General features: G+C 35.6%; 4 protein-coding genes across 5 annotated transcripts; 1 reads left to right on the forward strand and 3 right to left on the reverse strand.

The window, feature by feature from the left end:
- Positions 1-318: 318 nt before the first annotated feature.
- Positions 319-3,488, reverse strand: catip (ciliogenesis associated TTC17 interacting protein). Its single transcript, XM_077199313.1, has 9 exons — positions 3,009-3,488; positions 2,326-2,511; positions 2,148-2,203; positions 1,913-1,999; positions 1,661-1,828; positions 1,407-1,531; positions 1,072-1,148; positions 867-955; positions 319-582 (listed from the first exon to the last, which is right to left on the reverse strand). Exons 1-9 carry the CDS (start codon positions 3,073-3,075, stop codon positions 397-399), a joined length of 1,041 nt encoding a protein of 346 aa, XP_077055428.1. The 5' UTR covers positions 3,076-3,488; the 3' UTR covers positions 319-396.
- A 20-nt stretch (positions 3,489-3,508) lies between these two features.
- pnkd (PNKD metallo-beta-lactamase domain containing) lies at positions 3,509-9,586 on the reverse strand. The gene is made up of 9 exons (XM_077199310.1): positions 9,399-9,586; positions 8,795-8,910; positions 8,603-8,715; positions 8,162-8,220; positions 7,235-7,327; positions 6,972-7,138; positions 6,643-6,729; positions 4,812-4,927; positions 3,509-4,087 (listed from the first exon to the last, which is right to left on the reverse strand). The coding sequence occupies exons 1-9, from the start codon at positions 9,557-9,559 to the stop codon at positions 3,914-3,916; spliced, it is 1,086 nt and encodes a 361-aa protein (XP_077055425.1). The 5' UTR covers positions 9,560-9,586; the 3' UTR covers positions 3,509-3,913.
- Positions 9,587-10,257: 671 nt separating this feature from the next.
- Positions 10,258-21,422, forward strand: tmbim1a (transmembrane BAX inhibitor motif containing 1a). 2 transcript variants are annotated; one of them, XM_077199311.1, is made up of 12 exons: positions 10,258-10,734; positions 16,388-16,734; positions 17,131-17,201; positions 17,929-17,993; positions 18,116-18,169; positions 18,258-18,308; positions 18,521-18,560; positions 18,951-18,988; positions 19,981-20,068; positions 20,166-20,261; positions 20,342-20,395; positions 20,511-21,422. In XM_077199311.1, the coding sequence occupies exons 2-12, from the start codon at positions 16,401-16,403 to the stop codon at positions 20,658-20,660; spliced, it is 1,041 nt and encodes a 346-aa protein (XP_077055426.1). In that variant the 5' UTR covers positions 10,258-10,734; positions 16,388-16,400; the 3' UTR covers positions 20,661-21,422. The 2 variants fall into 2 exon arrangements, with proteins under 2 accessions (XP_077055426.1, XP_077055427.1); XM_077199312.1 differs by having other exon boundaries at positions 10,353-10,603.
- LOC143706902 (uncharacterized) lies at positions 19,827-23,866 on the reverse strand. The gene is made up of 3 exons (XM_077199314.1): positions 23,764-23,866; positions 21,948-22,251; positions 19,827-21,853 (listed from the first exon to the last, which is right to left on the reverse strand). Exons 1-3 carry the CDS (start codon positions 23,804-23,806, stop codon positions 21,694-21,696), a joined length of 507 nt encoding a protein of 168 aa, XP_077055429.1. The 5' UTR covers positions 23,807-23,866; the 3' UTR covers positions 19,827-21,693.
- Between the last annotated feature and the right edge of the window lie 1,578 nt (positions 23,867-25,444).

The following is a 25,444-nucleotide window of genomic DNA, read 5'->3' on the forward strand; positions in this document are numbered from 1 at the left end:
TGTGTAATTCTGGGGATTAACTTTGAGTCATGGAATTCTAAAGAAATACTTTAGAATATAGACAAATAAAGAGTTTATAAGCAGAATAAATACTGCTTCAGCTATTTTCTATATACAATTAAATTAAAATTATTTATGTTATATGACAAGACAAGGTAGAATGTTTTACTTGTTAGAATGTTTACTGTTTTAGGTATTGTTTTATATGGGCAAACATTCAGTGCAATATTTCTTTATTACTGCACTACCAATCCACAAAGACATCCATATGAATCAATTACAGTACATTCAAAAAAGCATAGTCATTATACCAAGGCATTATTAGAAGAAAACCTTTATTTTCAATCTCTGCTACATCATCACACAATTTGCTAGTGTTTATTATCCCTATGGAAATTATTGTGAGTCATTATGGGTTTTTCCTGAAGGACTTTGAGAGGCAAAGGGTGCAAAAAAGTCACGAGCAAAGGAGAAGACGTCTTGAGGTTTCCTCAACAGCAGGAACTGCAGGAAGTCTGCCATTAAAGGCTTTAGCTCAGGGTGTTGTCTGATGTAGGAGGAGTAGTCCGCTTTGAGTTCCTCCTGTGCCATAAACAAGTGACAATGAGTCACAAATTTGCTTTTAAAAAAATTTGCTTAAAATTGACCTTTATTTAATGTTGTAGTTTTGTGCTAAATTCCTCAAATTTATAAAATAATTTATTTTCAGGTTGAAATTAGATTTTGAAACCCAGAGTTTCAACATGGGCTTGGACCTGACAGTATATTTTAATAAACACTAACAAGTCTTTTTAAACAATTAATTATCACACACAACATATGTGATATGTGGTATGAGTTAAATGCTTATGAACAGTTATAGGCACCTTTCTGTCAAGAAACTTTGAGTAAAGCTCAATATCTTCCTCCCAGATGAGTGGCTTCTTCTCAAACACAGGAATGTGGTCTTTCTCCACTAAAAAAAGAAAGAAAAAGCAAAACCTTTGTTTTATTCAGAATTTTTTTTCTTTAAAGTTTAAAGATTCTTCTGATCACAAAGGAGCAGACTGCAAAGCGTTAAAGTCTTCAAACCTCCATCGAGCAATAAAGGCAAATGCAGTAGCTTCATAATTGCAGGTGAGCCCAACTGCACTCTGCTTGCCAGATGCCTAAGTGTAAAATATTTTAGGAAACGTTAATGTTCAAACAAAGGTCAAATCTTTAAAACTTCTGTAAAGTTATTGTTCAAACAAAGGTCAAATCTTTAAAACGTCTGTAGTTGCTGAAAAAAGCTTTGAGTTTGTAAACAACTATGTATGGCAGCTTTGGTTTTGTTCGAAGGACGCTAATCAACAGCTATCATCCACTCTTATGAGAAACAGATGTCAAGTTTTCCTTTGTAGCAAAAAACGAAGAGAGTATTCTACCCATCAGGCATGAAGTAGCAATGCCAAGTTGCTGAGGAGTCATTTGCAGAGGAGACAGTCCTTTCAATCCCAAAGATATCGACTAACTCTTCCCCAATCATCTGCTTCTTCCACCCAAGTGCTCTCTGAAGCAAACAAGTGGATCACGCAAAAATGAACAGCCCACCACCTTCAATCATGTACTGTTCATATAGATTTGGCCTATAAATAACATCCAAGGGTTGAACTATAAGCAATAATCTCCCTGGACTTACATAAACTGATTTAGAAAGCACAGTATCTGCATCAAATGACAGGAACGTCATGTATTCTGGAACAGTCTTCTGCCGAGCCAGAATGCGTAGGATCAGGAAGTTGGACGCCTCAGACACAAAGCCTTTTAGAGAACTCAAAGGAAATGTGTGGGTTTGAGTCTTCACTTCCTAAACAATTAGTTAAAAGATGAGAAATTTTTGCACATATTTAAGTAAACGTATTCAACATATGTTGTGCAACATAGTACTCACCTCTTTCTCTGAGATGATCCTGTTTACCACTAGTTGATCATCCTGTCTAACAATATGTACCTTCCGGTCCACCGTCTGCTTTTCCAGCTGGAATGTTTAAAACACCTCAGATTTGGGTGGCTTTACATTTCAATTTAGATTATTTCATTTATTGTTTATATAACATTAAACTGAATTAAACAGAACCTACCCTACTTTTTTCATAAACTTTGCTTTAAGTTGATAGAGAAGATACCTTTACATATTCATGATGATTCTCTTCCAGTATCTCAAGCTTTCTGGATATGTAGGCTGGCAACAACACAAGGGAACAAACACAGAGTTAAACAAACTTTAAGAAAAGATTGAGAAAATTATACAAATGCCATGTGTGTTCTCACTAACACATAATAAAGAGAAAAAATAATTCACACCTTTAATGGATGTGCCACAAGGAATGTCATCGATCGCTCCATGACTGTTGGCATGGACCAGATAGCAAAGCTCCTCGTTATAGCTCGCCTTGGTGACGCTCACAGAGAAGTCTCCCATCTCCCTGCCCGAATCTGACACAGTCACAAGTGAATCCGCAAACAAACAATCGTCCAGATCCCTGGACCCTGTAAGTGACAGCAGAAGTGGCTTGCAATTAGAAGTCCATTGCAATCACGTACTGTTAGTCTCTTGACTGTAGATTAATTCATGGTGATCACAGTTAGTGGATCTGAAAATACTTGCAGAAACATTCAGTGCATTCAATATTAAGGACACATTTATGTAGAGGTCAGCGCTTCATGTTTTATCACAATACTGGCACAAAGCCTCCGTCCTGCAAAGTTATCATAGTAAATCAAATATATATATATATATATATATATATATATATATATATATATATATACACTGTTCAAGTTATACATAAAAAGAAGACAAATATTAATAGGCATACAGTGCAACTTTATGAACGTGAAGGACCTTGATGTCATTAACAGATGGTCCCTGAACATAAAATAGCATCTCTGACAGGCAAACTTTAGAAGTGACGTCATTTATTGAATCATAATCATGTTTAAATTACTTACTAATGAAAAAAAACAAAACACAAAAAATTACTTACCAATGCCGTGAATAAACTCCACTGCATTAACTGAAGCTTTCAGTTTTTCGGTTTCATTCTCTTCCATGTCTTTGTAATTGCCCAACTGTGACCTATATATACTTATATAAAATCGATATTCTCAATAATACTGAGAATTTTAAAACCACGCGCGTCTTTGGTTCTTTAAACCTGGATTGTATATTGCTTTTAACAGCTCGGTGCTTCAGCAAATTATCAAACGAGCTAACGTTACTTTGCTAATGCTATTAAAAAGCAGAATAAACAGAATCAACTACAAACTGACACATATTGCTTTAACACGACAGAAAACAGAAAACTGCATCTACATTAGGCATGTTAACCTTGTTATTTAGGGTCTAAATTGTGTTTTTCGTTCATGCCTCCAACTTATTAGCATCTTTGGTTTCCTTGGTAACGATGTTAACAACTATCGTAAACCTTCTTGTAATCACGCCACAAAATCTCCACAGTGCAACACATGGACATCTACAGACATATTAGTAAGTAATTCATGTGTTTATTATGACAACACGTACATAAATATCAGTGCTTGTGGTACCATAGTTATTCAAAACGCTGGTCATTTTAAAAAGGAACAGCTCAAACACAGTCAAGGGTAACGTCAAGGAAAAAAACAAGAAAAATTGAAATATATTTCAGTTCAAACAATGCCTTTCAGAGTCTACCAAATACTTAAAGTTCAAAGAAACCTATTTTTGTATACAAAATAATGCCCAAGTCAAGTTCAGTCTCTGCACAAAACCTTCACTTTTCAGGTCACTGTTTAAATTCAATTTAAGTTAATGCTTTTAATCCAGCTCTCTTGAAGGGAGCAGTACATGTTAAGCTTGGAATGGTTTCAGTGGTTGCAGCCTCCAAATAAATGTAAGTGGTTAAAAGCATTATCGGTCCTTAAAAATGTCCTTCTGTCTGCGCAGCTCCTCTAAAACACGGGCGCGATACGACGTCCAGTCCTCGTCCTGCTTCTGCTGCAGGCCCAGAGCCCCCTGGAGATCCTGGGAGTGGCTCCGCAGGAAAGGATTGTATTGCTTCTCCTCTGCTAGAGTGGATGGACACTGTATGAAGAGGAGAGATAATTACATTTAAAGGGGTTAGTTCACCCAAACATTTAAATTCTATTATTAATTTGCCACTCTCATGTCGCTCATAAGACTTTCGCTCATCTTCGAAACACAAAAGATATTTTTAATGAAATCTGAGTTTTATGTCACTGACAATCTGTTCACCCAAAACTCTGATGGTTCAAAATGTTCATAAAGAGATTATAAAATAAATCCATATTAAGTGCAATTTATTTCATTAAAGTATTGTGAAGAGAAACAATCGCTTCACAAGACAAACAGATTGAATTTAGTCTTTTATTTGCATAAAAACATTGATCAGCGATCAATTGATTGATTGATCAAACATGGTAAATAGCTCAACCACACCTAAAATGTGCTCGAGCTTACATTTACCAAATTTGAGTGCTCTATGTACATTCGCTGATCAATGGCTTAATAAAAGCCTAAATGATGAAATCTTTCAGATTTCTTTAAAAATATCTTAACTTGTGTTCTGAAGATGAATGAAAGACTAAACGATATAAGGGTGAGTAATTGACTGAATTTTAATTTTTGGGTGAACTATTCCTTTAAATCAAGCTTGGCTGGTCGGAATATTATTTAGATTATTTAATATTATTTAATGTCTCGAAATGTAACAATTATGTTGGACTGTCTTGGGCATCTTGGCCTTATTTGATAGGAGGATTTTTAATAGAATTCTCATCTTCCTTACTGTACACAATCTCTGACTTCTCTGTTGCTGCACCCACTGCAGCTTCTGCTCCCGTACAACATTGCAAGGCTCCACTTCAGCAGCAAACAGAAGGTTATCTTCAGCATACTCATGCCCTGAGAAAAAAAGACCAACTTTATTAACATGAACATGAAGCTTTTCCCTAGAATCACATCCAAGTGCTAGTTTACAAAAGCATAAAACCAAAAAGTTGTGCACAAAATTACAAACAGGCTTGTCACATTACAATTAACCCTGGGTTAAATCCAGTATATGATTCAAAACAGGGCTTTTCACACTACACATAATCCCAGGTTATCGTCCCCGCTTTTAAACCGGTGGGGTTACAAATTTAAGAATCTGTTTAAGATCTGCTGATCCTACATCCTTTCATAACATCACATGAAAAATTAAGGGGAAGTACATTGTTTTTAGATTTAAGGTAAAGATGATGACATCAGATGAATGATTCTGTTAAGCAAAGTTTTTAGCAAGAGGTTCCTGCCAGTCCTGTTCTCTTTATTGTAAGACAAATGCGTCAGATTGCTGCTGAGCCCCTTTTGTCTTTAATGGCTGTTGGAGCCCGTCCCATTCTTTGAATAGTTATGATTGGATTAGAACTGGTAACTAGAGTCTGAGGCGGGTTCCTATACCTGGATACGTCTTTTGCATGCTTAGTTTAAGGTCGTCACCCAGGTGCTTTGACTCCATTTTCTAAGCACTGCCTCCTAAAATCTAAATTAACTACAATGTACACTGCCTGACTGCAGCTGTCAACACCTCATGTTCTCAATGAAGATAAATGATGGGGTGGTGATGGCACAGTGGATAAGACACATGCCTTTGGTGTGAGAGACCCGGGTTCGAATCCACTGTGAGACACCAATGTGTCCCTGAGCAAGACACTTAACCCCTAGTTGCTCCAGAGGCGTGCGACCTCTGACATATAGCAATTGTAAGTCGCTTTGGATAAAAGCGTCAGCTAAATGAATAAATGTAAATGTAAAATAAATCCATGTCTCCTGCTTCACTTCTGAAATTTACAACAAACCCCAGGTAAAGCAACGTTTCACACTTGTAATTTAGAAGCGGGGTTCGCACTGCTTTTTACCAGGGGTTATAAATCCCTGTTTCTGGAGTAGAGTTAGCACCGCTTAATTCTTGCCTCTATAGTCCGCAAAACCCATTCAGAAAAAAATACAGTCGACAATATAATATAAGGATGCGCAATGCTACATTGTGTATCATGATTTATGTATTATGCCTTTATGTAAACAGGTTGCATACTGGGCTCATCCAATCAATGACATTGCAAATATGCAAATAAGAACGTTTACCCAGGGTTTAGGAATGTACAGTGTAAAACGTCAGTTTATGAATACCCAGGATTAATTAACCCCGGGTAAATTATGAGCAGTGTGAAATGTGTAGCAAAATAACTCAGGATTCCATTTACCCAGGGTTTAGAATGACCCAGGGTTAACTACTAAACAGCCCTAAATGTGGTGCAAGAATGCCATAAATACATAAATAATGAATACAATTTATATAGTTGCAGACACTCTCATGCATTGTGCTTAGTTTCAGCGCCAAAGGGAAATGTTCAAAATTGCCACCAAAAGCTTTAATTGGAGTCATGAAGAGACACGCAAACAGGTTATGTTCTGTACTTGTCCAATAAACCCAAAATAACTGACTATCCAGTATTTATTATGATCCCAGGATAAAGTATGAACAGTCTGAAACATGAAACGAATAACCTAAGGACAAAATTGACTCTGGTTAACAACTTCAAGTGTGAAAAGACTATATAAAAAAAGACTTTTCATACCAGGCCAAAGCAGAGTATCATCGTTCAGCGATCCCACAGTATCCAGAGATGACAACATAGTTGAGGCATTACCTTCAAACATTCTCCCTACAAGGGTAGGAAATGAGTCACAGAGCTTTAAATAGACCTAGCTAGATTTAAGAATTCTTACATGCAGTTGACATGCCTTGCTGTGCATCGTTATGGGGTAAATCGTAATTTAAGCATTTGTACACTAAATGTCAAACATTGAAGGCAGGGAACAATAACACTACAAATATTTTAAACAAAAATGATACAATGACATTTTTAGAGCACACTGAGATAACAATGTTTAATGCCACACTCACCACATCCAGAGAGGAATACCAGATCCCCTGAAAACAAGCTGCTGGGGCCACCGATCACCCGGCCATCGAGCAGGTAGATCATGTGACCCACTGTGTGCCCAGGTGTAAAGAAGGCCCTGAAGTGCAGCCGAGTTCCAAAATCTATTGTGTCTTTGTCTGAAAGGGGGCTAAATTCACAAAATATCCATTTAAGTGGTCCGTCTCATGGTCTCAAGTGATACCCAACGTCATCTGAAATTATTATATATTCAAAAGGTACTGACTGTGTGAGGCCTGGAATGTTGTCCATAGCATTCCCATACACTCGACAGGAACTGTAGCGCCTCTTCAGAGCCCTGTTTCCTCCACTGTGGTCCCTGGTTGGGGGAAAATGTATATAAATACTTTGATTTCATTTTTGTGTTTAGCTAGCTATTCAATCTGGATGTGGTTAAGTTCCCCCAGAAATTAAAATTCTATCCTTTTCTCACTCTCATGTCATTCTAAGCCCATAACACTTTCATTTATCTTCATAACACAAATTGAGACATTTTTTAATATCCTTACATAATATTCGTCCAACTATTGACAATCCATGATGCAACCAACATTTTCAAGCTTCAAAAAACACATAGTAAAAGTATCCAAGTTTTCTATAGAGAGATCTTTATCATATTTGATGTGCTCTATGCATGTGCATTGGTCAAAGTTTTTATGTCAAGGAAAACCCTAAATTAGATTTATCTAGACGTCTATTTATATAGATTTCTTGTCTTTTTGTAATTTGTGAAGCATGTACATTTTGGTTTTGTTTACTTTCAATGGATGGGGGAAAAGGTGAGAATATTAAAGATATCTTCATTTGTGTTCCGAAGATGAACAAAGTGGGGAACCCAATCATATGGGTTTGAAACGATATTATTTTTTAAAATATTTTTGAGTGAAGCAACCCTTTAAAGGTTGTTAGATGCCTCATGTGTCTTAGAACTGATGCAATATGATCTTACAACGCTAAACTGATCTTCATAATAAAAATAAAATACAAATAAATCATCCTGAACGCAACACTGATGGGTGATACAGTAAGTGGTCCTAACGTATCTAGTTACTGATTAACTAATAGACCGTCATTCTGTCATCGTTGCTGCGAATACTTTCATTGCGCAGCATTCAGACTGTATAGATTTTGCCATTTTTAAATTTACTCTTACCAGTGCTTGTGCGTGCACAGAACAGCTTGTAATGCCGCCCCCTCTTCCTCTAGACATGCCTGTGTGGGTGTGAAGACAGACCATTGAAATAAGATGAGAAATGAGAAAACAAATCTAGGGCTCTGATTAATATCACGTGAAAGATAAGTGTCAGACATGTGACTTTATACATGACACATGCCCAGAAAGCATCTCTTCATGTATATGAAGGGTCCTAAATATTTTGATAATACTACTACTTTTGCATTTGTGAGAATGAAAAACTGGAATCAGTCCATTACAATGACAGATTTCCAATAAAAATAACTGAAAATGATTCCGTCTTCCACAATTTTGGTAAACCAGTGAGGAAGAGGGAGTAATTTCAACTCAACCACATGGGTTTGGCAATTTCATTACAGTAAGATATATAATCCAGAAAAAAATTGTTTTGAATCCAACCTGAACAGGCTGAGGGTCGGCAGGATCAACCACAACAGCAATATTGGATGCAGTGTCAATAACCACATAGCTGTAGTTGTCTGATAAGATGGGTACTGGTATTATCTTGATGCCTGTTGAAAATAATAGTGTGACATTAATTATTGGTAATCAGCTGTTGAGTGTATGATGGAAAAAGGTGTTTCTGCTCACCGTTTATTATAGTAGGTTGAGTTCTGGAGTGGCCAGTGGGGTACCGCTCCCGTGCTTTCCTAATCTGCCTCTTATGAAATATGTACCCAAGTTTGGTCCGCGTATACAGAGAGTACCTGGAAGTGTTTTTAAAGATGAGTGTTTTATGCAGGTTCCCCTATGAAATTGTCCCCCACCCCCTGGCATTTTAATACTTATAATAGTGAGTATGATATTTGGGCAGAAATATTGTAAATTAAAACTAAATATTCAATTAGGGGAGTAAATGAATGTTCCTAAGTGTTTAGGCTAATATTTCATTAAAAGTAGTTTGTTTGATAAGAAAGCATCATTTCATTGATCTAGCCATAGTGTTGACGTTTTACATTTTACTGCAAGTAGATTTTCATTAGATACATTAATCAATGACCATGATAAAATGACAAATCGGTGACATTCACTGAAGGGAACGTCTACATACGTAAATCGTTTATATTTCAATATCACTTATAAATCTGTTTAGGTAACGTTAAACATCATTTACGATAACGTTAGAGTGGATAAACAGTAGCCTGTGTAAACATAAAACTGACTGCCGCCGCAGCAGGCCAAATAAGCCACTTACGCTATCCAAAACAGTGATTTCTCTGTGCGAGCCATCAGTTTACCGAGCAGACTGTTTTTCCATGCAGTGTTTCTGGCGCATTTAGGAAAACGACAGATGTAAAACCCTCCACATATTGAAGCAATACAAAGTAAATACACTGTCCAGTCCGGAAGCGCCATTCTAGAGGGCGTGTCGACGATGACGCAATTAAAAGGTACAACTACGAGTGGCCTGAAGCAACTACTTGATTCGTATTTTATTTTTTCTATATCTTCATGCATTTTTTATAAGTTGCATTATTTGTATCAGGCAGCTATTATTGGATGATAACATTTCATAGACATTTCATAGACTGTTTTTTGCGCAAATAATGCATTTATTGCACACTCCATGCATGTTTTACACAGCTTGTTTTAAAAATAAACCTCTAGCTCTTATCATTGTGATCCTATCTCTATTCCATCTATTTTACTTTGTTGTATTGCTAATCTTAATAAGGTATAGTTAACCCAAAACATAACAATTCTGTCATCATTACTCAATCTCAAGTTGTTCCAAACCTGTATGAATTTTCCTCTTCTGCTGAACACAAAAGAAGACATTTTGAAGAATGTCGGTTCCCAATCAGTTGACTGATCCCATTGACTTCCTTTTAAAAAAAAAAAATTTAACTCTGGAAGTCATTTGGGCCAGTCAACTTTGGTTACTCATATTTTTCAAAATATCTTTTTCTTTTATGTTCAGCAGATGAAAGAAATTACTTTGGAAAAACTGAAGGTGAGTAAATGATGACATCATTTCAATTTTTGGCTGAACTATCCCTTTAAAATTAGAAATTGCTGAAAGGTAGGAACTGCAATTTAGCGCCATCTGGTGTAAGACAACGGAAGCGACCGAACGAACACACATGACAGCTTGTTCATGTTTAGCTTGAGTTAGGTGTGTCAACTTCACCACACCTCAACAGAGTTGTTTTTTGTTTGTTTTTTGGTAGAAGCGTTACATAAAGAGAACAGAAAGTCAAGATTATTTAGGTGTTGGTTTAATTTTATTAAGGGCCAAAGCATTATTTTATTGGTAAAACGGCTATTTTGTAGATTAGTTAAACGCAATATGTTCCAGGCTCTTTTGACTCCACCTGCTGGCTTGTATAAGGATCATGAGCACTATTAAAATGAACGTCATCGAATGACTACTGGCTTGTTCAAGTGAAACCGAAGAAGGCAGCTCAGGGTACCAACTCACGGTTTTTTATTTCAATAGGCTCAGTCTGAAGGATTATATCGTCTAATATTTTTTTGTCCAAGCTTCGACGTCGATCCTATAAAGTTTTCTGGATTTCAGACAGCGCGTGGTAAGAATATTATTGCTATATTGTACCATCACGTAGTCTTGTAAAACATAAAATACTGTTTTAAAGGTTTATTACGTCAAATGATTCGTCTATTAAGCTTTTACAGTAGTAAAATATATGTAGAAGCTGTTATTTAGGCGGAAACTACGGTTAGCTACCATGGTAAAAATATTTGCAAGGGTGAGTGAGGTCAAGATATGTGAACAAGATGACGTCAAAAAGCTCTCGGTCACGTCTTTTAGTAGTGACTTAAGCCTGTATTCGTAACTTAATTGACTTCTAGTCTGTTTAAGTTATGTATTTTTAACTTCTAGTGTATTTTTTAAAGATGAACTTGTATTGTAGGAAAATGGGAGTAAGATAAAGATAACACATTCCCCTTAGGGATGGGATACTTGCCGTCTGTGGCTTGTTTCAAAACCTCTGAGCTACCTAGCTAGTAGCTAAACAACGTTTGGATATTGAATGCAATTATGATGGAAAACGCTAAGTAGGCAGCTTACTAGGTATTGAAACTTTCAGATTGATTGCATTAAAGGGTTAGTTAACTCAAAAATGAAAATTGTCAATAATTAACACACTCCCCCTTATGTCCTTCCATCCAAACCCATACGACTTTCGTCCATCTTCGGAACACAAATGAATATCTTTTTGATGAAATCTGAGCGATTTCTGTCCCTCCATTGACAGTCTAACGTTATGCAACTACCACTTTGGCGCTTCAAAAAGTTAATATCATAAAACTAATCCATATGAATTGAGCGGTTTAGTCCAAATTCTCTGAAGAGACTCCATCGCTTTATATGATAAATTGATTACATTTAGGCTTTTGTTCACATATAAACATTGATCAGCGAACATAAACAAAAGCTCAACCGAACCTGCTTGACACGCCAGAACAAACCTCATTGGTTCTTGTGGAAGCTCAAACATGCTGTGTAACACACAAGAATAAACCTCATTGGTTCTCTCAGATTTTGTCAAAAAGATCTTTTTTTTTCCGAAGATAAACGGAAGTCTTACTTAGTATTAGTAAATTCCACTGTGCCTGATCAATTTTTTTCAGATATAAATATAGTAAAAGTTTTAACTTAATCTCTGCGTAATATTTAGTTGAACATGACAGATTGCATAGGCTACAATTTTGGCAAATCTCATGCATCAGGGTGGACTGGTATGGAAAATGAAGAAAGTGTAGTTTATTTTCCACTTTATATTTAAAAGGTTGCTTAACAGAGTACATAATGGTGTAACAGTGTGTGGAGGGCTTGCTTGACTCATGCTGGCAGTGTTGAGCTGAAACAAGAATGAAGTCATTCTTTTCCAGTCTGGCCTGAATTACACGGCACTGTCCATGTTTTTGTAAACATTATAAATAGCCTGCATACCATGGAGGTAGATACACAAGAAAGTCCTTCAGTGGGCATGGTCTGAAAGTAAAAAGGTGACATTAAACATGGTTTATGTTGTTCTTAGAGTTCTGTCAAATATCCTGGAATATTTTGGTCCTTTAACAACTGCCTATGACTCAGTTTATTTGCGAATTTGTCAGTCACTCCTCCCCGGACATGAAATGTAGAAACGCCTTTTCCCATGATACTTTCAGTAAACGATGAACTGATTTTACCCAGGTTAGACTAATAGGTTGAATCAGATTTTCCTTAGCAGATGTGTCACATGTTCATGCTGACCTTACTGTGTGGTTCTGTGTGAGCTGTTTTACATCTGTTTGATAAGAGGAAGTGCAGATCCTGGCGCACAAGTACTGCATTAACACGTAAAAAACAAGTAACGTTAAAATTCCAAAATCTTATTTCGTAAACTTAAGCATAGGAAAACGTAGTTGCTGAGGAAATGCTAGTTGTTTTCAAACCTCTTACTGTGACTTTTAATGAGCTGTGCCTCTTTGGCTGTTTCTTTTCAGGAAGACAGTTTAAAATGTGGTTAATGCTTTTTTTGCTGTGATCACAACTGTGAGAGGGAAAGTGTCAGCCAGCTAGGCGGGTCACGATTGTTGAGTAATCATCTGATCGTGGTTATTTGACTACACATTCGATTATTCTTTCTTGTAATATTTTTGAGATGACCACAATAATTGTGGAGTTTAAATTTCGATCACATTTACCAAATAATGTGAAAAAGAATGTTGGCTATTGGAAATTGGCTAAATAAAAGGTAATAAATAAAATATAAATTGTGTTATGTTAAATTCAAGGCTGGAAATGCAGGGGTCTGAGTCCAGGGAGTGAATTTCAAGGGGGTTTGGAGTTCCAGTTAAAATATTATGTATTAGCCACCAAGTAACATATTAGGCTTACACTTTAAGGAAACAAAACAGCTTACTATGTAATTCTAACAAAACAGAATTAAATCATTAATTTCAATAACAGTGGGCTCCACAAGATTTTGGCACTCTAGGTAAATATTAGCAAAACTGACTGTGAAAATTAGTGTTTGCAATTTCTCCTCTTAGTCTTTCATTCTAAATATTCACAAAAATCTAACATTTAATTAGTCAAATAGTTGAAAAAAAAATTCTTATCACAAGTTTTTTTTTTTTTTAATGTTCCACAATTAACAAACTCCCTTTGCCAAGATAACTGCTCTGAATTAATAGCGTTGATGAACATAATTTGGCAATAGATCTGAGACCATTCCTCCATACAGATTTTCTCCAGATCCTTCAGATTCATAGGTCCATGCTCGTGGACTCTTTTCTTCAGCTCATCCCACAGGTTTTCTATGGTTTTTGGGTCAGGGAAGTACTATCTCCATGGCACAACCTTCATTCTGTGGTCAGTGAACTATTCTGTTTTTATTTTGAGATGTGCTTTGGATCAGTTTCATGCTGAAAGAAAGAACGTTTGCTGGTACTTTATGGTACTGAGTTTATGGTACCATGTATCCTTATAAGTTGTCTAGGGTCTTTAGAAGAAAATTAGCTCCACAGTATTTATTAAATACTTTTCTACATGGTTATGTTTCTGTCCATGCTAAACCCATCTCTGGTGTTCTTCCAAAAAGCTTTAACACCTGACAAACTGTAGTTGCATGAGATTGCTGTTTGAGGTCACCAAATGCTTTTTAATTGCAACCTTCCCAAACAAGTGGTGAGGTCTGATCATAGTTTTGGAGATTTTCTGACCCCAAGACCAAACTAGCATCTGCAATTCTCCAACTTTGGTCCTTACGTACAGTTTGTTTGGGAACTCAAGCCATCCTCCTCAGTGAATGTGGGGCCAATATAGACACATGTCCTCTTCCAGGTGGATTGTTACCTTCTCCAGTTGATTCAAACGTCTTAATTATTGTCAGAATATTGGAAATTAGTATTCGAACAATTAAACTTATGGATATTTCATGATTTGTGCAGCTCAACAACTTTTGTCACACATCATTACTGTATCCTCAGGTCTTTCCCACAGGGATGACTATTAGAATTTGACCTGTGTTTCACTTCATATTTATAGCCCAGTGAAACGGGCAGTCATGACGTATCACTTAAGTGTTCCTGGTTACTAATCCGAACTTGTACCAAATGGAATATATTTCAGTTATATTTTTACACATTAGAATTTGTATGGGTTCCAATAATTGTGCCACACATATTTTGGAGAAAAACCTTTATTTCATTCATTCCACATTTATATTTTGTGTAAATTAACTTTAATTAAATGTTAGATTTTTGTGAATATTTTAAATACTACGCATTATATGAGAAGATCCAAAGCTGTTATTTTGGAAAGGGAGTTTGCTCAAAGTATTAAATGATAGGGTGATTCATATATTTCAGAATTTTTTTATTTTTATGTTAAGAATTTTTTTCCTTTCAACTAGCCTATATCCTTTTGTGAATATTTTGAATGAAAGACTAAGAGGAGAAATTGCAAAAACAAATTTTCACAGTTAGTTTCGCTCACATTTAACAAGGGTGCTAATATTTGTGGAGCCTACTGTATTAGTATGATCATTTATCATCAGCACAAAATGTATGATCGTGACAGGCCTACAACCGACAGATAATAACTACATACAGGCCTACATAATAATAGTGGCGCTTCCATAAACTAATTGAATAACTAGGAGATTGTACTCGGATCATTTAGTTCCAAAAAGTCTTCAGTTCATGTCTTTTATGCATGCCATTGTAGGGATTAAAATGGAACGAAACCTTTCAAAACACTGGGTGTGGACTTGCACTGGGTGTAGGCGGACTTGCAGAGTGAATTATGTCCACTTATCTGTGTTGTGCATCTGGACTTCTCAAAACCTACACACCCACAAGGCTATCTTTACCGCAGAAGTCTTGATGGGGAAAGACGTTGAACTTGAAGCAGGAAGGATATATTAAGTTTAGTGCTCTCTCAGAAATGTTCGTCTAGTCATTTTACATTTATGTCTGAATTGTTTTCAAAAATGAAACTCGCTGAACTTCTCACACCTGCAATGCTTTATTAATTATTTTCCCCGGCTTTCTCACTTCAATAAATTAAATGTAGAACAATTGGGAACCAGTAAAACCACTGACAAATTTCATGATTAGGAAAGGTATTACAAAAAAAGGGGACTGTTGATCTTAAAATCACTTATTAATATTAAAAAATTAGGTCTTTATAATAATCAAGTCTATATAATTACTATTTATGTTTTTCATAAAGGTGTTTTTAAATTGCTTTAAAAACACGGACATTAATAATATAACTATATAATATTATAATTTACAAATAATTGTTAAACATTTGAGCATGAGATGATATTTTAACACTATTTTTAAGAAATCATCAATGACTAAATATATAACTGGAAAAAAAGTCTTTTAATTGACTGAAAGTCACAAAATGCAATTCAGGTACATTTTGAAATGTTTCAAGTTGGGAACTGTTACAGACTAGAGAGTGACATGCTATTGCATTTGTGTTTCGTAGCATGTAAAAAGAGGATGCGACAGTTTGAGCAGACTCACAAATGTGCTCTACCACAACAACTCTTCCTCTTCTCAACATTGGAGGGTTTATGTAAATTTTAGGGTTAGTGATGTCACTAACCCGGGAGGAATGTCGTGTAGTCCCTACCAGCCATTTGTTGTAGTCCTTAAACGATTTCTTTCTATAAAAGCAAATATCTTCCTTTACTTTGAACTTTGAGCGTTATAACTTTGCAGATGCTCAAACAGAACATTACACACTAACTAAAGTTAGAAAAGTGAAATCATAATCAACCACCCCTTTAAGGTGTTTAGATGATAACTTCATTTATCCCCAAGGGGGAAATTCAGATGTTACAGCAGCATAAACAAAACAAAAACAAATATTACATTTAAGAAGACAAAAACATTATTGCAACTATGTATTCCGAAGATAAATTATGTTGGGAGACCAAATAACATTATAAATGAGCTGTTTTACATGTCTAACACTTTATCATAGATTTAGAGTTATTTTAATACATTTTAGGACTAGATGGGAGAATTTTTGGAAAAGCCAGCAAACTAGTTTTCTTGGTTAAAATGGGTAACACTTGGTAATTTGAGTACTCGTAATTTTTTTTTTTAAAAAACCTATATTTGTTTTGGTGCAAATCTGATTTTAACTGTGGTTGCATCTGCACTTTAGTTTCATAAATGGTACCTTATGATATCTTATCTACCCAACAGGAGTTAAAGCAGCATGTCAAGGTCAGATTTCCCTCCGGGTTACGATGATTCCCGGCTGCTCTCAAACCCTCAGCCTGGGGGAGGTTACCCCGCTTCTGCCCCTGCATATGACTTCAATGCGTACGGAGGACAACCGCCTTACCCACAGCCCAATGCTCCATACGGAGGACAACCGCCTTACCCACAGCCCAATGCTCCATACGGAGGACAACCGCCTTACCCACAGCCCAATGCTGCATACGGAGGACAACCGCCTTACCCACAGCCCAATGATCCATACCGAGGACAGCCTGCGGGATACCCGCCACCAAGTCTACCAGTCATCCCTGTCATTCCTCCTGGTTTAGGCAAGTTGTATTATTTCTTGTATCTAGTAAATCTTCACTCTTATAGGCTTTTACTATCACTGTGTTCATGCTCCTAAAACAATATTTTGTTATCCTTCTGGCCAGCTTACTATGTAGCAAAGTGGTTTAGGATGTGGTTCATTACTTAAATTATAAATATTTCAGGAAATTATAATTTGAAGAGCAAAAATGCTCTTCACTGGCACTGTTACACGTACACTAACTTTAACAAACTCTATTGGGTAAAACGTTTTAGAACTGACAACCAATAATCATTTAGAAAATATTGATTTAAAAATGTCACACAATAAATATTTCTATTTTAATCTTTGTTTAGATGATCATGGTTTTAAGCTTCATAAAATGTAGTTTTCACTGAAAACATGATTGTTACAGGTGACGATGAAGGATTTACCACCACAGATGGATTCGAGAGTACCAGTGTTCGTCACAGTTTTATACGGAAAGTAAGGAAACATTTTTCTATAATTAGCATCATCTTCAAAGTAAAAGAGTTTTATGAGAATGTTGTTATTTAAGATTAAAGAGATCATATTATGCCCTTTAACAAAGTCTTGATATAGTATTTGGGCTCTACTAGAATAGGTTTTCATGCTTGAATGTTCAAAAACACATTATATTTGACATATTTTGCATTGTAGCAGCACCTCTCTTCCTGTCTGTCAGCAACGCTCTGTTTAGTTCCTCTCTCTATGAAGCCCCTCCTTCTTGGTTAGCGGGATCAATGTGTTGTGATTGGTTAACCACTTTGAACTCATTTCCGAAATGTAATTTCCTTTACCATAATCGCACGTTTCATCCTCTCCACTTCTAACAATGGTGTCAGTTTTGCCTTAATTCGATAGATTCAGGTGGAAAAACAGCATCTCTTGGACATGGCCATAAAACGCTTGCTTATGCCTCGGACTTCAGTTATTTAAATGAGGAATATTGTTCGTTCCCGAAAGAAACCTCAAGACTACAATCGAAACATTTCAGGGAGTTCATAAAAACTGAGTTTACTAATATAGAGAATAGCTCCCTTTGGAGTGGGATTTGCAACTTTGCAGACCGTTTTCATGCTCAAATAGAAACATGAAATTTGACCATGTAAAAAGGCATAATAGGTCCTCTTTAATTAAAATTGTGTGTGAATATTATAATGGATAACAATGTTTCCATTGTGTTTTGCAGGTTTACCTGATCCTTTCTGCTCAGCTTCTTGTCACAGCTGCCATCGTGGCTATTTTCACATTTGTGTGAGTCTCTGTTCTTGGTGTGGTTACTTCATGTGCTTCACAGAAAAAAAGGTTAAACGTTATCACTGCTTGTTTAGGTAGACTTTGTGATTAAACTCAGATGTGTGTTTTTGTTCATACAGGGAACCCGTAGGAGTGTATGTGAGGAAAAACCCAGCCATTTACTGGGCTTCATAGTAAGAACTTAGACATTTGTTTGTTCACATTCTCAAATACTTTATATTTAAAACATTAAATGCAAATGTTGAACAATATTTTTTCCAGTGCTGTCTATTTTGTCACACACATCGTACTGGTTTGCTGTAAGGGACCAAGGTGAGATGATTGCTCCTTTTCTGAATCAACCTCATAGCAGCTACTGCTCATAGTTTAGTGACACAAGGACACAAAAATCACACCACAGTATAAACAAAAAACTGATTTAATCTAAAAACTAAAGCCCTCATTAAAAAAAAAAAAAAAGTCACTACAAACATAAGTTGTAATTTGAACCAATGGATTTAGCTTTTGCTCTTGTCATTTTTTAGGAGGCGTTTCCCATGGAACCTTATCCTGTTGGCCATTTTTGTGAGTTGGAAAATTCACTTTGAATTAAATAAGTGGAAATGTGGCCAAACCTGTAATGGCTAATATTGTAATTTCTTGTAATGGTGTAGAGAAAGTATTAAAGGGATAGTTCACCCACAAATCCAAATTCTTAACACAAAAGAAGATATTTTAAAGAATGTTTGTAATCAAACAGTTGACGGTAGCCACTGACTTCCATAGTAGGAAAAAAAATACTATGGAAGTCAATGGCTACCGTCAACTGTCTGATCTTTTGTGTTCAACAGAAGAAAGAAACTCTTACAGGTTTGGAACAACTTGAGGGTGAGCAAGTGATCTAAGGTGGACTATCCCTTTAAGGACGTTACATAATGTCTTTGAATAACATTTGCATTTTTTTGTTTGTTTTAGACACTGGCCTTATCGTTCATGACTGGAAATATTGCAAGGTGAGGCATGCCTCAAACAAGATGAGATACAGTGGGTTGGGAAAACAGGAAAATAGCATGAGTATGGCATGAGGACTGTCAATATATATACTGTAAACCCTCTGTTTACACTTTCTTTGTCCATGTGATAGAATGATAGAAAGGTTTTGTTTCCACCCCCCTTTTATGCATTGTTGCCACCAATGTATTTGTAATATTTTGATACTTGCCTATTAATGGGTTTCCCTGACTGGGGTTCTATTAATTGAATCATAAAGAAAGTTCAATTAAAATAAATCATTTTTAAATAAAAACAATTAAAATAAAACTCTAAAAGATAAAAAAAAAACGATTGTTTATAAGAATCCTAAAATTAATTAATTAATTATTATTGACTTAACTTATTAAAAATACTTATATTAGGTCAAAGAGGATCAGCTGACAAAAAAGTTGAGGAATCCCTGCGTTGCATATAAATATGAAATGACATCAATTTGTATATTTTAATGTTTATGAAAGACAAAAAGCCTTCCAATGACAGGAATACATGGTTAAATGACTCACTGAGTGATAAATAAAATAATGATTAATGTATTTTTCATGAGCTGGTTTGATATGCAATGTTGCAATATTGAGAAAACACTTCTTAAAACTGAAATTATTTCTGTAAATCCAGTGATCAAATGCTGTGTGGGTCTCAGTATTCAGTGATAGGCTTACGACTTAGTGGCTGGTCTGTGTACAATTCCACAAACCTGGAAGAGGCTTTTTTAGAAAGTAAATTTAAAAGATAAAAAATTAGTGGGTTTTTTTTCATTGTGAGAATAACGTGTAATCAATAAAAAAGTAACTAGTCTGATTACAAGTATTTAAAACAAGTATTTTATGTTACAACATGGTTTTGGGTTAGTATCTAGTTATTATTACCCAGTTAGTGTTATTACTACAATAAGTACATGGGTATGTACATGTGAAACAGGATCAAATAATGTGATACCAATTTGTGCTTGCAGTTATTACAGTACTAAGGCGGTGTTCCTGGCCCTGGGCATCACTGTTGTCGTGTGCGTTGCGGTAACAGTCTTCTGCTTTCAGACTAAGGTGGGGTGCATATTTAAAATGAACAACAGCAGCATGATTTTACATCTAGGCATTGTGTCAAAGTGTGTGTTAAACATGCTTTTCTATTCTTCTATAGGTGGATTTCACTAAATGTGCTGGCTTTTTCACCATACTCGGAATCGTGGTGTTTGTGACTGGCATCATTACGGTTATCGTGCTGTCATTCAAATACGTAAGCATGACTTTGCGTCTTGTATTTGCACAAAAAATGTAATTTGATCATTTAACTTGTTTTCTTGGTTTGTTTTTCAGGTCCCATGGCTTCACATGCTCTATGCAGCTATAGGAGCCATTGCATTCACTCTGGTATGTTATTCCAAAAAAAGTGAAACTGAATTTGTGAAAGACTTTGGTTCTGCATGGGAACATTGTTCACTCTTTCCATCCTAAAATCACTTCTTTGTGTGTTTTTAAATATTAGTTTCTGGCCTATCATACCCAGCTGCTCATTGGGAACAGGAAGTACTCCATCAGCCCTGAGGAGTATGTGTTTGCTGCTCTCTCCCTTTATGTTGACATTGTCCAGATCTTTCTCTTCCTCCTGCAAATTATCGGATTTGCGGAGAGATAGAAGCTTCAAGCTGGCGGATGGAGCTTTTCTATACTTTCATAATGGCTTTACTGTTTATTCTCTATGCAGTGTCTTCTCATTCAATTCCCAACCAATATATACTCAAATTAATACTGAACTTGTAAAATATATCTAGCATTATACTGATCAAACAAAGGGATGGATATAATTTGCATGACTAATTATTTCTATTAACTAACCATATGCATACAATCTGATAAAATATTAGTGAGATTACATTCCCATTCCTGTGTTCCGAGTAATGGATGCTCACTTTTAGAAATGGGTCTGTATTATGCAAATTTCTACTGTTGCTGTATTTACTATTGATGTTACATGGGTGTGGCACATTTTGGACAAGGGTATAGGTTTTCTGCTGTGTACATATAACCTAACTGTATTTCAGTTCAGAAATTTTGAGTATTTATTGCACAGATATTTAATGTAGAATATAAATCTAATTCTAAAAATTTATTTTTGCTTTAGCTTTGGGAAATGTCTTTAAATTTGATACTACACTTAAATAAATGTCACAGATTGTGATGTACAGTGGTGCCTTTTCCATTTTTGTTTAGCGCCAAAAATACACTGTAAATAAGTTGTTATAAAGTGTTAACTATATCTAAATTTGTCATATATTAGAATTATATAAATGTAAACGTGTATTTTCTGTTACAATGTTATCAGAACAATGTGGCTGAAGTTTTATATGTTGTCATTGTGAGAATGGACATTATTAAAAGGAACAAATATTATTAATAATATTGGTTGTATTCTTTGTTTATGATCAAGCATGGTAATAACTGCAACTACATCAAAATACATGAAAGATTTCAAACTGAAATTCATATATATATATTTTTTACAAACCTAAATGCAAAGTCAAAAGGTCTACCATAATAAATGCTTGCTTTCTACAATGTCTTTGTTTTATTCTGAATACACTATACACTGTCTCCATGGCAACCTGATGATTAGTGCTCAATGAAGCCATTCTTTAGTACAATAGAGTCATTTCACAGAAGTAGAGCTTTCACTGCATCCTGGGGGCTGGTTTATATCGGTTACTCTCGTAATCTCCCTCATTAGATCTCTTCATTCTCTGTCTGATTTTCAGCTGCTTCAGTCGGTTCTTATCCACCTGTCTCTTTGCCAGAATAAAGCCGATGATTCCAGTAGGCAAGCCAATCATCCTAGGAAAAACACTTCAGTGTCAGTAATTACTAATTCATAGATTTTCAATACTGTTTTAAAAGAATTCAAACAAGCAATTTAAGCTGCATTTACCATGCGTATCCAATCTTCATCATTGGATTTTTGGCCTTCCTTTTGGGGATGTACTCAGGGCTGTTATCTTCATCTTCCTCATCCTCCTCTTCTTTCTTTTGTTGGTTGGTCTTATGTTCAAGTTCAGCTCCTTTCAGTGGTTTCAGAACTTTATGAGATTCCATCTTGGTGACGGTTTGTAAGGCATAATGTCCACATTGTAGAGCTCTGCTGTGCAAAACATTCTCCTGCAGTCTGGGACGGGCAACTATCTGCTCAAAGTGTGATCCTATCCACAATGTCCTATTTGATACCTGATACAAACCTGAAAAACAAATTTATATAGGTTGCTAAAGAATTTTTTTAAGGGATGGTATACCCAAACATTTTAATTCTGTCATCATTTACTCACTCTCATGTTGTTCTGAACCTCGAGACTTTTGTTCATCTTCGTAACACAAATGAAGATCTTTTTGATGAAATCTGAGAGCTTTCTGTCCCTCAATTGACAGCTACGCAACTACCACTTTAACCCTTCAAAAGTTTATAAAGAAATCATAAAACTAATCCATAGGAATTGAGCAGTTTAGTCTGAAGACACACGGTCGCCTTATATGATGAACAGATTTAATTTAGGCTTTTATTCACATATAAACATTGATCACCCAACACAACCAGAAGCTCAACTGAACCTGCTTGATGCACGAGAACAAACCTCATTGGTTCTTGCTGAAGCTCAAACTTGCTCCGTAACACGAGAATGAACCTCATTGGTTCTTGCTGAAGCTCAAACTTGCTCCGTAACACGAGAATGAACCTCATTGGTTCTTGCTGAAGCTCAAACGTGTTGCGTAACACGAGAATATGTCAAGTGAACATGCTTGAGCTTCCATTTATCATAACTGATGTGTGAGTTAATGAATGTTTTTGTGAATAAAAGACTAAATTAAATCTGTTCATCATATGAAGCAATCAAGTATGTTACGGAAATTTGGACCAAACCGCTTAATTCATATGGATTAGTTTTATCTCTTGAACTTTCTTAAGCGTTAAAGTGGTAGTTGTGTAGACTGTCAGTGTCAATGGAGGGATAGAAATTGCTCAGATTTCATCAAAAAGATCTTCATTTGTGTTCCGAAGATGAATGAAAGTCTTATTTGTTTGAAACGACATGAAGCTGAGTAATTAAAGACAGAATATTCATTTTTGGGTGAACTAACCCTTAAATAAATCATTTTATTGAGCTTACATTTATTTTCAAGGCAGGTGCTTTCTTACCATACTGATCTAACTTACTTCAGCACATGTTTTGTGAACTCCAACGTGTAACATAAAACAAAATAACAACGGTATGTTGAGCCACTAAGAAAGAAGAGTTATTTTTATGCAGAGGAAGCATTTGATCATGTTGGTGTATAGGTGTTAGTAAGGGTTAGGGTTAAGTGGTTGCAGATGATGTCAGCAGTTGAACTATGGGTTAGCTATGGAAGCTAGTTTCTACTACGAAACTAGCTTTCATATAGATTTCAATCAGATAACCCCCCCCCCCCCCCCCGTAGAATTGTGAGATATGAACTCACAATACTTAGTCTTCTCAGAGTTCTCGTTACACATATTTAGCTTAACCTGTTCTTTGCATTCATTCAGTGGATAACGTTAGCAGATTATTGCTGCATTCATGTCAAACTATCAAGGTAAGCTGCAATTGCACATTTAATTTAAATTAGTAGCGGTGGTTTAAAAACATTATTTATTAGTAAAACAATAATATCCAGCCCTATGCATTCGTACGTATAATCATTTTGACATTTAATTATGTGTAAACCTGTTTATCTACCTTGCAAAGTCGACCTCATCAGTTTCCTACAGGGCGCAGCCATCTTTGTTGTGTAACTTAAGGAAGAGAACGCGGAAGTCTAATTCGCCAGTGGTTCTCTCGAAATTTCGAGTAGCATCTGCCTGCAGACACGGAGGCTGCATTTTCAGGACCCCACTTCTAGGACCCTAGGTTTTTAGTGACAACGCCACCTATCGAATTAGAGGACCAGTGAAGATGAATGACATTCAGAGTGTGAGTATCAAATGCGAATCATTTTTTATTTGTTTAACTTTAAAAACCATTTTGATGCATTTCATTGGAAAGTTAACGTTGCCAACGTGCTGGTGATTTGCTAAACAGTCTTGAATGCATAGCCATCATATATTAGCCTCTAATGCTGGAAAATGAATTGTTAGCACGTTCATTTAACGGAACTGTTGCATGATAAGCCTGTGTTGACTTATTTACAGCACAATAAACTGTAGCATGTTTGTTCTGAAAGCTTGTTTATTACTCATTGTTTTTCCATTTTAATTCAGTTAAAATAATCTTAATGTTTTCACCGTCACCTCTTCACAGTCAGCCTGTTTAACGTTACCCACAATACATGTTATGTGTACGTCTCTTCATTTTGACATGGTTTTATAAAGTTGGTTGAGACATATGACATTTTAATAGTCAGACATATCCGAGAGGCCATTATAATAATTGAAATCCCACGTGTTAGATTGTGTCATTTACTGTATACTGTACTCTATATGAAGTGCTATCAAGGACACAGCTCAGGGTAGGCAATAGTATGACAAAAGATAAATAAATAAATTGGTTAAGCACTAGGCTTAGGCCAAATTTATGTCTATTTATTTATATGAAATTAACTTAAAAATGTTTTTCAAGAAACGACATGAGTGTTTCTAGAACCTTTGTTCCGAGAACATCAAAATCATATTTTTTTTCAAATCTTTGAACAGTATGCAATAATTGTATTATGAAAATTAATTGGTATGGAGACTGATATCATTATTTTTATCATTATCATTACTCTGTGGTAACTAAGATCTTTTAAATATGAAATTTAAAATTAGAGAGTAGAACATGCTCCACTAAATGTTCCTTATTTAAATCACTTCTCTTTCTCTCTCTTAGGAGTCAGTGATGATGTTGTCCATGTGTTTGTCCATCCATTGAAGTTCTGACTATGTGGTTCAGGTCATGATCAAATTTGTTTTTTTGTGTGTTCAAGTTCAGTGGTTATATATTATTTTGTAAAATATTTTGTGTGTTCAATTTCAGTTTTTATATATTGTTTTGTAAAATATTTTGTGTGTTCAATTTCAGTTATATATTATTTTGTAAAATATTTTGTGTGTTCAAGTTCAGGTGTTTTATATTATTTTGTAAAATACAAAATCTTAAATCTACCCCCAGAGTCATCCTTGTCTTCCCTCTGTACTTGAAAATGTGGTCCATAGTGACTGAAAAGACTATAAAATGATTCCTTGTTTATTTTACTTGAGTTATTATATGCTACTTAGACCCAATAATTTCTCAACATTCCTAGGAACCTGGTTTAATTGCAATAAAGAAAGTAGTATTTGGGTGTAATAAAACTTGAAAGAAAAAAAACACTCTAATGTAGTTAAAACTGGGTGGAAATATTGCATTGGTGGCACTTTTTTCGGTCCTCCAAAACTAGGGT

This window comes from Siphateles boraxobius, unplaced genomic scaffold (genome assembly GCF_051911475.1).
Source record: "Siphateles boraxobius isolate OS27281-9 unplaced genomic scaffold, OSU_SipBor_1 41, whole genome shotgun sequence".
NCBI classification, from domain to species: domain Eukaryota; kingdom Metazoa; phylum Chordata; class Actinopteri; order Cypriniformes; family Leuciscidae; genus Siphateles; species Siphateles boraxobius.

Excerpts from the sequence above, each read along its gene's own strand:
- catip (XM_077199313.1), bottom strand. The coding sequence starts at position 3,075 with ATGGAAGAGAATGAAACCGAAAAACTGAAAGCTTCAGTTAATGCAGTG. Across the intron at positions 1,829-1,912 it reads GGATCATCTCAGAGAAAGAG|GAAGTGAAGACTCAAACCCA; the intron begins GTGAGTACTATG and ends CTAATTGTTTAG. Across the intron at positions 1,532-1,660 it reads TGCTTTCTAAATCAGTTTAT|AGAGCACTTGGGTGGAAGAA; the intron begins GTAAGTCCAGGG and ends TGTTTGCTTCAG.
- pnkd (XM_077199310.1), bottom strand. The coding sequence starts at position 9,559 with ATGGCGCTTCCGGACTGGACAGTGTATTTACTTTGTATTGCTTCAATA. Across the intron at positions 8,716-8,794 it reads TCAACCTACTATAATAAACG|GCATCAAGATAATACCAGTA; the intron begins GTGAGCAGAAAC and ends TATTTTCAACAG. Across the intron at positions 7,139-7,234 it reads AACATTCCAGGCCTCACACA|CCCCCTTTCAGACAAAGACA; the intron begins GTCAGTACCTTT and ends TTGTGAATTTAG.
- LOC143706902 (XM_077199314.1), bottom strand. The coding sequence starts at position 23,806 with ATGGCTGCGCCCTGTAGGAAACTGATGAGGTCGACTTTGCAAG. Across the intron at positions 22,252-23,763 it reads GATGAGGTCGACTTTGCAAG|GTTTGTATCAGGTATCAAAT; the intron begins GTAGATAAACAG and ends TTTGTTTTTCAG. Across the intron at positions 21,854-21,947 it reads ATGAAGATTGGATACGCATG|GATGATTGGCTTGCCTACTG; the intron begins GTAAATGCAGCT and ends TGTTTTTCCTAG.
- tmbim1a (XM_077199311.1), top strand. The coding sequence starts at position 16,401 with ATGTCAAGGTCAGATTTCCCTCCGGGTTACGATGATTCCCGGCTGCTC. Across the intron at positions 18,170-18,257 it reads GCCATTTACTGGGCTTCATA|TGCTGTCTATTTTGTCACAC; the intron begins GTAAGAACTTAG and ends TATTTTTTCCAG. Across the intron at positions 20,262-20,341 it reads TCGTGCTGTCATTCAAATAC|GTCCCATGGCTTCACATGCT; the intron begins GTAAGCATGACT and ends TTTGTTTTTCAG.